General features: G+C 39.6%; 1 protein-coding gene across 2 annotated transcripts; it reads right to left on the bottom strand.

Moving 5' to 3' along the window:
• Positions 1 to 511: 511 nt before the first annotated feature.
• On the bottom strand, positions 512 to 10,864 carry LOC135168757 (filaggrin). Of its 2 annotated transcripts, none has more exons than XM_064133259.1 (11): positions 10,104 to 10,864; positions 8,832 to 8,936; positions 8,556 to 8,694; positions 6,911 to 7,060; positions 5,388 to 6,000; positions 4,555 to 5,126; positions 4,091 to 4,439; positions 3,475 to 3,654; positions 2,076 to 2,989; positions 1,349 to 1,792; positions 512 to 1,239 (listed from the first exon to the last, which is right to left on the bottom strand). In XM_064133259.1, the coding sequence occupies exons 2-11, from the start codon at positions 8,930 to 8,932 to the stop codon at positions 1,045 to 1,047; spliced, it is 3,657 nt and encodes a 1,218-aa protein (XP_063989329.1). In that variant the 5' UTR covers positions 8,933 to 8,936; positions 10,104 to 10,864; the 3' UTR covers positions 512 to 1,044. The 2 variants fall into 2 exon arrangements, with proteins under 2 accessions (XP_063989329.1, XP_063989328.1); XM_064133258.1 differs by having other exon boundaries at positions 3,475 to 3,684; positions 10,104 to 10,863.
• Between the last annotated feature and the right edge of the window lie 208 nt (positions 10,865 to 11,072).

Raw genomic sequence — 11,072 nt, 5'->3', positions numbered from 1 at the left:
TTTGCAAGCAGTAAAATCTTGGGTTAGTCGCACTTGCTTTTCCTGGAAAGTGCTATCTATTAATAAATAATGGTTTTAGAAACTCAATTGTTTTCTTAATTCTTCCGTGTGCCGAAATTTTTAAATAACCGGTCTTTCTTCATTTTATAATCGCGTTGAGTAACAGAAAAGTCAACTATTTTTAGGGAACTATTTCCCCACTGACGGACGGAAAGCTATTAGTAATCCATTTGAAATAGAGATATGTAGGGATTTTACAATCAAGATTTCTTTTACCGACTGCTTTGACGGATTCAATTTTTCGAAGTTCCTCGAACTACCGACCGGAGGTATTACCTTTCAAACTAGTTTACAAAAATTAGAAAAACTAAAACAGAACGATCCCGATATCTTTGTCTGGAGGTAAACAAGTGGGATATTGCTTTTGATTTTACATGGCATTGTTATTTTAGATTTCATAATTGTATCAATATTGAAGTGTACAATTATCCAACTGCAGAAATAAGTGAAATTCGCTCTCAATGATATTCTTTTAATGAGATACTTCTTCATGATGAGAATTTACAAGATAACAAGACTTCTTTTCGATTAAATTACATATACATCAGGCGTTATATTGTACATATAATAATCACCAAATTAAACTTGTATTTTAACTCTTCATTTTTTTTATAAATAATAAATAGCGATTGGTGGTTTTATAGAAAAAAAGGGAAATGAGAATTTCCAATTGGCATTACCATTACTTTATACTAATCATATAATCGCATTTATTTTTATTGCCAAGGCGATCTGAGACTAATTTCAGAAGAAAAATGGCAAATCGTTATTTATATTAATTATAATTTCCATGTGAACACAATTATTACGACACTAAACGACAAATAAAAAATTAAAAAAAAATTAATCTTACGGGGTGATAATTTACAGCGGATTTTTTATCTCAAAAAATCAAGTTTTTCTTTTCGTAGGTATTTTTGGCATAGTGAAAGGGGAGCTAGTGCAAAGATTAATTTTTTTTATCCTTTAGTTACGATGGCACGGTCAGTGAAGATCATCGACCCAAGCTGTGTCCAGAGACTCAATTAGTATGCGAACAAAAGCCATTTCTTTTCTTGCATTCTCAAGTATAACGCGTGGGTCCTGTGAGGTACAACGTAATATATTTGGTGCCATTACCATAGCTAAATTATTGGCGTCCATTTTAGTACGAGCGACTACTTCTGATCTTGCAAATATCTGTGAAAAACAAATTTATTCATTTAAAACTTTATTAACACATGCGCGGTAATTCTGGTAACCGGTTTTGCACCCGTGATAATGAAAGAAAGAGGCATTGACTAATTACCTGAAGGAAACGCATTAAATGACACAATACGCGTCTATTGAGATCAGGAAGTCTGTCAATAATAGCAGCAGCACCAGCTGCGGAAGCCTCTGATTCGTCATGCCTCATAGACACGCACTCCGCATAGAATGAGTCTGGAATGAGAGGCTCGTACAGCTCTCGCACCCAGAGTTTCAGTAATGAGGCAGGGGCATGAGCATCCTGAGAAGCCGCAAGGGATCCGCCGTCCTCGAATCTGTCCAGGCACGATTTTAACGCACTGACCTCATCAGCGTCCGCTGACACACGAAAAATACCCTCTGTGAGAGTACCTCCCCGTACCAGTACCTGACGAGTCAGCGTTGTCTGCACCCAAGGGAGGTCACGTTGGGGAAAACGATCACGCTGGAGTGCCATCACCTCTGATAGGGTTGCACCAAACATGGACGCTCGGAATATTTGAAGCTAGAAGGTTAAAAGAAAAGTTTAAGCGAGAGAATTCCTGACATAGAATTATTGGGGTGGGGTAAAACATTGGCGACTTTTTTGTCTAATTAAATTTATCATTGTCAAAGATCTCCGAGAGATAGACAATCCATTTGAAATTATTAGATGGAAATTAGCGAAATAATTGATTTAGATCACATGCTCAAGATATTGTCCCAGGCATTAATTTATTTTTTCTTCGTTTTGTAATGTAGCATGTCACTGGGCAATTTCAATAATTCCCTGAAAATCATCCACTTACTCTAGCCTGATCGATATCCTCAGTTGTAGCCTTCCTGGGTTGCCTCTTGCCGTGTGCTCCGATCCTCTGCAGCCTTCGGCAAGCAACAGTGGCATAATGGCTGACCTGGACATGAATCGGCCACTTGGCGACCTCGGGAAATTGAAAGTTAGGATCTCTGTGTCGATTCATATAGCCCTCCAAACAAGGCTCGAAGGTGGCACTGGGTGGCACAAAAGCCAGACACACGGCCATGAGCTCCCAGCCCCGTCTCAAGCTCTCCTTCCTCGGATTTTCAGTCGTCTGTCTGCAAATTTGCACGTAGAGTTCGTCCCTCAGTGGTGGTTTTGAAAATACCGTATTCACAATGTCAGTGGCAACTCCATCCAATGTCATACCCACATTGGCCTTCCTATCTCCCATATAGACCTGTACCAATCTGAACAAATTACAGGCCTCTCTCTTCAGCAACTTTTCACCCTCGACAACGTTAAGCATTGGCCTGGGAATAGGATCCTTCGTCCAACTGAGAATATCTCGAACACTGAATTTTTTCCTGAAGAGTAATCTGAGACCTTTCGGTTTTCCACAATTTAAATTCAAATTATCCTGCGCGTATTTCTCAATGTCACCACCACTGGTCGAATCGTCCCTCCTGTGATCATCTCCATCTGCTATATCGTAGCTTTTGACTAGGCTTGTCAATACGTTTGATGCGGGCAAGGATATCGGTCTCGTGGAGCCGACAGCACTCGTTTCCCGAATTTCCGGATGAGAGGAGGGAATGGTGGAGGCTTGTTGAGGGGTCAGGGAGGGGGCCAGGGGGGCTGTTGACGGTAGAGTTGCTTGGGCTGAACTTGCTGCCTGGGATCTCGTGAGGGTCTCGGCTGTATTGTAGTAGGTTGCCAAACCTGCCGTGTCGTAGTTGCCCAAATCTGTGGCAAAAAAGTGGTCGGTTAAGGGTACATCTACGTCAAATAGAGTTTCAAAATTACTGGAGCCTCACATGGTCCAAAAATGACGCTTATGTGACTAAAAAAACTTTCTAATGGCCAATCACTATACATATATTTATTCACGAAGAGGGAAATACTCGAATTGGAAAAAAGTAGTTCCCTCAGGCCTTCGATTCTCCAGTCATCCCTGAAATAATCTAGAGTATATTGCGCTGTCAAGTATCAGCCTATGGCTAAAGCTTTTTTTCATCCTCGAACATTTTATCTCATTATACATCTCATTCTCGAGTAGTGGCATTCACCCATTCTATCTTCTTTATACAGTAAAAAGAATTTTAAAAAACAGAAACGTATAAAAAGAAATGTACCACTTAATTGCAACTGTTTGTGATGTAAAACGAACTTTTCTTAATATATGCAACAATTAATATGAATAAATTTAAATTTAATGGTCTATGACTCACCGGCATAGTGATCCTCCAGGTACTCTTGACTCGAAGAATCCCCCTGATTGCTAGCAGCCTCGTCATCCGCAAACTGATCGTCTGAGTCATCCTCACCCCTACCGGAAATTCCTCTACCCTCACCACTGTCGTCCACCTCCCTTCCACCATCCTCGTCCAACGAGTCATCGCCTTCCTCTGCTAATAGAGGATCTCCGAATTTATAACAACCTGAATAGCACAAAGAATGTTGGACAATCTATTGTGACTTTTCATTATAAATTTATCTCATCAATTATTTATGACAATGCATGAGACAAAAAAATATTGAATGCGAAATGATTGATATGATATATTCAACACGGCTATGCAAAGTGTGGGATTCAAAACTAATGATATTACTTTTGTTCCAACTTCAACTCATCAATTATTCATCAGAATGCTACTTCATATTTCTTCAGCAAAAAATATATTCAACAAATATATTCTAAAAAATTGTGCTTTCTTTAAGCCTATTGTCATGAGGTAACAATAAGTACTCGTGACACAATACATGATTGATAATTATATTGCCAATCAGCTGTCACTTCAAAGGATTGTTCTATGGAACAATTGAAAAAAATATTAAAAATCTTACCAGAGAGCTTAGCCTGTTGCAGTATATAATGCTGCAGTGGCAATAAGTGATCAGCGTCCACCAATAAATTCCCATAATAGGGTGAGGCAGGTGGGCTAGGATTTCCATTGCTCCTCTTCTTCCTATCGTCGACCTCCTCCTCTACATTCCCTCCCAATTCATCACAGATTGCACTGTTACCACTCGAGTTACTATCGTTACTACTACTGGTATTACTTCCGAGTCTGTGCCTCTGATCGTGCACCTGTCCTACCAAGTACCTCTCATGCATAGAATCATCATCCCGCTCGCGTCTCCTCATCTGCTGCATCTTCTGCTGCTGTACAAAACTGTAGCTTCTCGCCAGTGCCTGAAACAATTCCCAGTAACAAGTGTTGTCTGACTTTCTCTCTCCGAAAACTATTTCTTGATGAAATAATTTCATGTCGATGGAATTTATTGATTTCAAATGGATTATAACTTACCTGTTGGCTATTTTCCATCAAATTATTGCACTTAGTACGCCCATACTCTTCCCTCTCCTTCTCCTTATCCCTAGATCTCTCAGATACCTCGAGACTTTTTTGCTTGGTGACATTTCCAAGTTGATTTCCCCTTTTTGAGGCTTCACTCCTCTCTGCCAGCATTGCACTATAAATCTCCCTGACATTAGCTTCAGACAGTGAACCAGCACAGCCATGATGCCGCCTCCCAATACTCCCAATGTTGCTTCCGCAAATATTACCAGGAACATCATTTTTATTCATATTTCTAGCATGAACACCACCAGAATAATAACCCAATGCATTACTTTTCTCCAAGCTATTCACTCGATCTCTGTGATAAGAGTCACGCTCACGATGATAACGATTACTCGTTTCTATCAGAGAACCGTATTTCTCAGTTTGTGATTGAGTTTTGGAGGTATGGGGTGGCGCAATTTCGGGTGGACGATAGGGAGGCATTTCTTGTCTGAATGCACGTGGCTCCATCGAAGATTCCCGATAGGGAGAGGTACTTGGCTCTGGGCCATAAGAGCCTCTGCTGCTTTCACGACCTGGTGACATAGATTTTTAAGGATTAACGAGTGGATAATTGAATTGTTGGTGGTGACTAGGGGAGAAAATTGCTTCGTAATGGGGAGAATCGATCTTCACGATGTTTGTTCTATGATCTGAGCAATTAGTGATGGAAGGATATTTCATGAAAGATTTTCAGACATCTTTTCACAACTTTAGGAAAAGATCCTCTAAGAGATACCCTCGAGATAGAATGGTCTACAAAAAAATATAGAATTGAAATATCAGTATAACAGTACCATTTCTGCTCCTTTCAGACTCTCCATTCCCTCCTCTTGCGTCTCTCTGGCTCGGATGTTCCCCGAATGTTTTTTTCTTAAAAAGTGGAGTGCTCGTTGATAAGGACAACCCGAGTGGCGGTGGTTCGCCAGAAATGGGTATGCCTTTTTGATTTTTAATACTCTCGAGTGTTCCACTCTTATGTGATCTTGCCTCTAGAGTACTAGCGGAGCCACCGGTGCTGCTGCTACTTCCTGCAGCGCTGTGACCTCGATTTGACGATGTCGATGGGGGCTGAAGTACATTGGATCGCTGATGATGACGATGTGGTGATTCGAGAAGACGATAAGCAGCACCGGACTCCAGCGATGTACGACTGTGTGACACTGAGCTATCACTCGAGCGTCCGGAGTCCTGTGAGTGATTGTGATGACGTCTGGTTGACGAGGATGAGGATGGCTGGTGAGTTGTTTGATCATGATGACGATGGGAGTGACGGTTATTGTACTGATGGTGGTGGTGGTGATGATGATGGTGATGGGGACGTCTTGATGACGGCGAGGGAGACTGCGGTGATAGCTTCGGGTCGATACCTATACCCGAAGTACGGGGCTTACTCCCACCACTCAAGTGCTGGAAATATTGGAGTTCAGGTTAACTTTGGGAAGGGAATATGTCCTAGCAAGATACGTAGAGAGCGCGAAGTGAAAAAAAATACGTAGATTACTGTTCCAGAGGGGATTATTGACGTCTATGAATTTTTTGCGGGGACTTGAGAGGGAATTTAAAGTAAAATATAAGTATTTTTTTGCTTTCCATAATTACTATACTATTAATTATTACCAATAATTGATTCTGGAGAAAAAGACGTTTATGCATATGACATTGTCAGTTTGTCGTATTGCTATAGAACCGTTCCGTTCGGGAAAGAAAATAAATTTATCACTTGGTAAAAATTTTGGATGCGTCCCCTCCGAGGAGGCAGAGGAAAATAGAACGCTAGACTGTATTTTCCAGTGAAAATTCCCCTGGTCAATCAATGAAAGTATTTCCAACCTTCTACCCCTTCTCATTCCTGGAATATCAGCCAAAAATAGAATCTTTTTTATTCTCTTACGTGTCAGTCGAAAATAGGTAAAACAAAGATGTAGAGATGGCTCAAATTATCTTCAGGATTATTTTCTGATAAACATCGCAAACAACTGTGTTCAACAGTGGAATAAACGCTGCCAAAGTTATTTTTAAATTGCTCCGATATTCAAAAAAATCGGTAGCAAATATTTCTCGATTTTTCGAAGACCTCACTTCTTCGTGTTCGAGGAGAATTTTGTAATTTTTTAGGGAATGTCTAGTGAAAATCATCCTATGTAATGAATGAGGATATTTTCAAACTCCTTCCTGGCACCTCTCGCATCGCTCATTCAAAACTTTTCACACACAAAAGGAATTTCCGTTCGACAAAGCTCGGAGATAACGAACAACCGTAGGGGAATTTCTGAAAAAGTTCTTTGATGTACTAAGTCTTAAAAAGGCATTAACTCACTGTTGTATTATCTTGATCATATCTAGAAGATCTTCCAACAGACGTTGTCTGTGTTTGCGTTGACACAGACTCTTTTCTTCTCGACTCTGTTGACTGGACATCACCTCCACTAGCACCAGAACTTGGCGGCTCAGTGTTCTGCTTCAATGTCTGCAAATAAACCCCATTTACACCAACGTTAAATAAATTAAATAACACCCGGAAATGGTGTATTAACCAGCAACCGACGTTTAACTTCATTATGGTAAACCACGGAGAGAACTTTTCCGCATTGCGAATAATCTACAGCTGAAAATCTTGCGCCCCTTTTTTGATATCACTCCTTAGAAGGGTAGAATAATATGAAGCAATGTGGACAGCTGACATAAAATTATTTAACTTTTAATTAAGAAAATTTTCAACAAACGTTTTCCAACGCAATCATCTCGATATCTTTTTACAGAAGAAAATTAGGGGTGGAAGAGATATTAACAAATAAATTTGACTCTATTAAATTTTATGGTGTTTACCGCTAGACGTGAAATTTCACTCGACTTATTCAACGGCTGAACTATTTGAAAATAAGAAAAAAATTGCAGACTCAATGTTTTGCTTCAGCGTCTGCGAATAAACTCATTTTCAACAACGTTGAGCAGATTAACCAGAACCCGGAAATAAGCATTACGTTTCGCTGTAATGCTTCCAGCCGAGGGTAAAAGAAATTAGGAAATCTTGTAGTTAAAATAGCCAAGCAAGTAAACCACTGAGGAAAAGAAAATATAAATTTCTTCCGAGTAGGTAAATCATAAACTCCATCTCGACCCTTTCTCCTCTCCACCAGGTTGGCTTTCAGGGTTAAGAGCTACTCAAGCTATTTCTTGAGATACGTTTTAGGTACTGAGGATTCTTAAGCTCGAGGCTGATCTTTTTCACCAGCCAAAATGAATCTATTTTTAGATTTAGAGAAAGAGACGCCTCAGTCAGTCATACTTTCCGGTGCTGAGCATTGGAAAAAAAATTGGCTGCGAGGTAGGAAGAGGAGGAAATGATTTTTGTACTGGGTAAATATGAAGAGTTTCTGGAATTATGGTAATGTGAGTGGAATAGCACATTCTTTTGCTTGAGGAATTTTAGCCATCATTCTGAATTGACAGACAATTCGGGTGACTCAGGTGAGCTGACCGTTGTAAATCAATGAGGTATAAGCATGACATACTTTCGGGATATTGATAATTATTGATTATGAGGGTTTTTTTTTTAGAATAAGATCCTTTCTATAACGAATATAAAATTCAGTTTTGATATTGTCGTTAAAATTTCCGAATAGTGATATGTAGCAATTAATGGTGAATAATTATAGTGTATTTTCGAAGTGGAAAGGTATCGTCATTAGATTATTAGCCACTATGATACCTTCTCGAAAGTTTTTACGGTGATATTTGCATTTAGATTAATTTTTATTTATCGTTCATTTTCTAAAACTTCTCGCGACGAGTTTCATCTAAATAAGTATTATTCTACTCTTCAATGAATTTCAAATTCTCAAACGAAAAGGAAATTACAAAGTCGCACAATAAAACCATAATTCGCAACCTTTCCATACGCTACTAATAATAGTAGATCAATTATGACTGAGATAACATGATTTAATTGTTATTTTCTTTACCTGAAGCTTTGCTAGTGGAATAATATCGCAATCGGTCGGCCGATGCCACACGGTTTTCTGTGACGTTGCATTGTAATAATAAAATCTCGAGGTATTTTGATCGAACAACTCCCACCACTGATTGTTGTCCGTCTTCTTCCTGCAATAAAGTCAATGAAAAAAAAAAGTCACATCCTCGGTATCAATGGAAAACCCCTGTAGAATCAATAAAAGCCTACGCCACAAGCCTATAAAATAATCACAAAAGTTTACGTGTGTAAAAAAATTCTCACGTACACATGAACTCCCGGTGGAGGATCCCAGACACACTCGCCGGTCGTCAGATTGGCGTACATGTGCTCTTTGGTACGAGGCTCGATTATCTCCACCCATTCCATTCTGCTGTAATATTAATGAAAAGAGGAATATATGAATTATCGATAAAAACTTTTCTCTGATTTCACAGGCTTTTCCTGGCTTTCACATATCCCCCTGTGGTGAGATAATTCAATACCTCCGGGTGAAAATTGTTGGGAAAATCGGGATAATATTACAGCCAATTTTTTAAGAAAGTTGAAATTATTAACCCTAGATTGGCCACATTGTGGGAGGGAAGTCGGACGTATCATTTTTCATGAATTCACGGATCGGAAAATTTTTTTCAAATGTCTTTCACAGTGTATCTCCGAAGTTCCCGTTACTGAGGAAATGGGATGATCCGCATATTTTCTGTGCCAGATGAACTAATAAATGACTAGTGTTTTCGTCGAAAAACCGAGAAGAGAAACGGCAAATACTAAACCCAATAAAGTACTTTGACCTACTCCTCATAATTTTTCATCATTGACCCCTTGAAAAAATTTAAAAAAATCCCAATATGTGTCTGTTGACCGTTTCACACTCCTCAAAGCTGATAAAATCCATTCTAATTTCTCCAATCACCTCCCCCCACATTCTTCATCACAAAAATACATAATTCAACTCTAGTTCCCAACATGTTCCACATTTACCCAAGAAAACTAGAATTGATGTCCCTAACACAACGAGGAAGATAGTGATGCTGATGTCATACACCCATGTTGCTCCCCCCTCGTCAATTTAATTGGCTCAAACGAGGCTGAGAAAGTGCACCCATGTCCATTATCCACCACTCGTTACATTTCTCACCAATAAACCCGCGTAAAAACAATTAAATTGAAAAATACCACCCATTCCATAAAATTTCTCCAAAAACTCCAATGCACTCACCCCTTTGCTCCACTCGAATCACAAAACCCCCGAAAAATACTAATTCAAGGACCCACCCTGGAAAAATCCCACCCCCACTCAATTTTCGCCCCAATTCCCCACCTTCCCCTCAATTAAAATAATTTCATCCCCACAAGTCTTTCAGAAGGGTCAACAATTTTTTCATCTATTTCTTATTTCAAAACTGGTCATCGATTATCACATGCAATGAGCCCTCTTGATTACTTATTAACCTATCAACCCTTCCTCCCCCATAAAGGAATGGACCCTCGGACGCCAAAAAATTCTCTGTAAACAATGAAAAAAAATTAATTATCTTACCTCAATTGTGGCTCGTCAATCTCGAAAAAATAACCCAAATTGCACAATTATAAGACCCCTAGTTCAACCTTTTCTCCAACTTCCGCCCCTAAAGCTCACCCCCACTATTTCACATTCACTATTAACCCCAAATAATTGTTTTTACAACTATCACTCAGCCGACAAAATCAAAGCTTCGTAAAAAATAGTCTAAACTAAGATGAAAAAAAATGTTAAAACCTCTTGGTTTTAGTTAATAATTGCACATTAGCCTGGAGAGTGGGCACGGGTAGAGACCCGTCGTATCACCGTCGGCCATCTTTCTCAGAACACCGATATATCACGATATCAAATACAAACGCACACTCATCATCCCTGAGTTTAATCCCTCGCATTAATGAGTGACAGAAGACACGTGGGCATTAGACGGTTTATTCACACGATAAATTCATCACTCACTGGTCGATTGTTTATTTGACATTCTGACAATGAATAAACGATTGAAGGAGAATTGTTGGTGAGTTTTCTTGGAGTCTCGGGACATTTGTGGGGACTTCTGAGGGTTTCACTTGCACTGGATGTAGGGTGCAATGGGGGTGATAATTTTTAGGGCTTTTGGGGGGAATTTTTCACTCGAGATTTCGCTCATTTCTCGGGATTTCTGGAAAATTTTGAAGATTATGCGGTGGTTTAGAGAAATTTTGCGGAGCACTGAGACTCTGCGGGGGAATGCACTGTAGATCTTGAACTAAGTTTGACATTTAATGTGTGAGTGTATGTACGGTGACTGTGGGCATACGAAGGAGGGAGGGAATGTTTGGGTCGGCTCACACTGAGGGTAAAGATGTTTGAGGGCATTATCCCCACAAGGTAAGTTACCCATCATTTTCTTTGTCAAAATTAATCGAGGGTATAGATTGACTGTGACGGAATGATTATTTATGCTGCCCCCAATTGCTTAATTAATTGTCCAAAATAATGATTTAATCC

The sequence above is a fragment of the Diachasmimorpha longicaudata genome, chromosome 13, assembly GCF_034640455.1.
Source record: "Diachasmimorpha longicaudata isolate KC_UGA_2023 chromosome 13, iyDiaLong2, whole genome shotgun sequence".
Taxonomy (NCBI): Eukaryota; Metazoa; Arthropoda; class Insecta; order Hymenoptera; family Braconidae; genus Diachasmimorpha; species Diachasmimorpha longicaudata.
Note: the sequence above shows the minus strand (reverse complement) of the source record. Positions and strands in the feature narration are given on the sequence as shown.

Bases quoted from the DNA above. Each gene is read 5' to 3' on its own strand.
- LOC135168757 (XM_064133258.1), bottom strand. From the start codon at position 8,932: ATGGAATGGGTGGAGATAATCGAGCCTCGTACCAAAGAGCACATGTAC. The intron at 4,440-4,554 runs GTAAGTTATAAT...GAATTGTTTCAG, and splicing joins TGATGGAAAATAGCCAACAG to GCACTGGCGAGAAGCTACAG. The intron at 1,793-2,075 runs GTAAGTGGATGA...TTAACCTTCTAG, and splicing joins AGGATATCGATCAGGCTAGA to CTTCAAATATTCCGAGCGTC.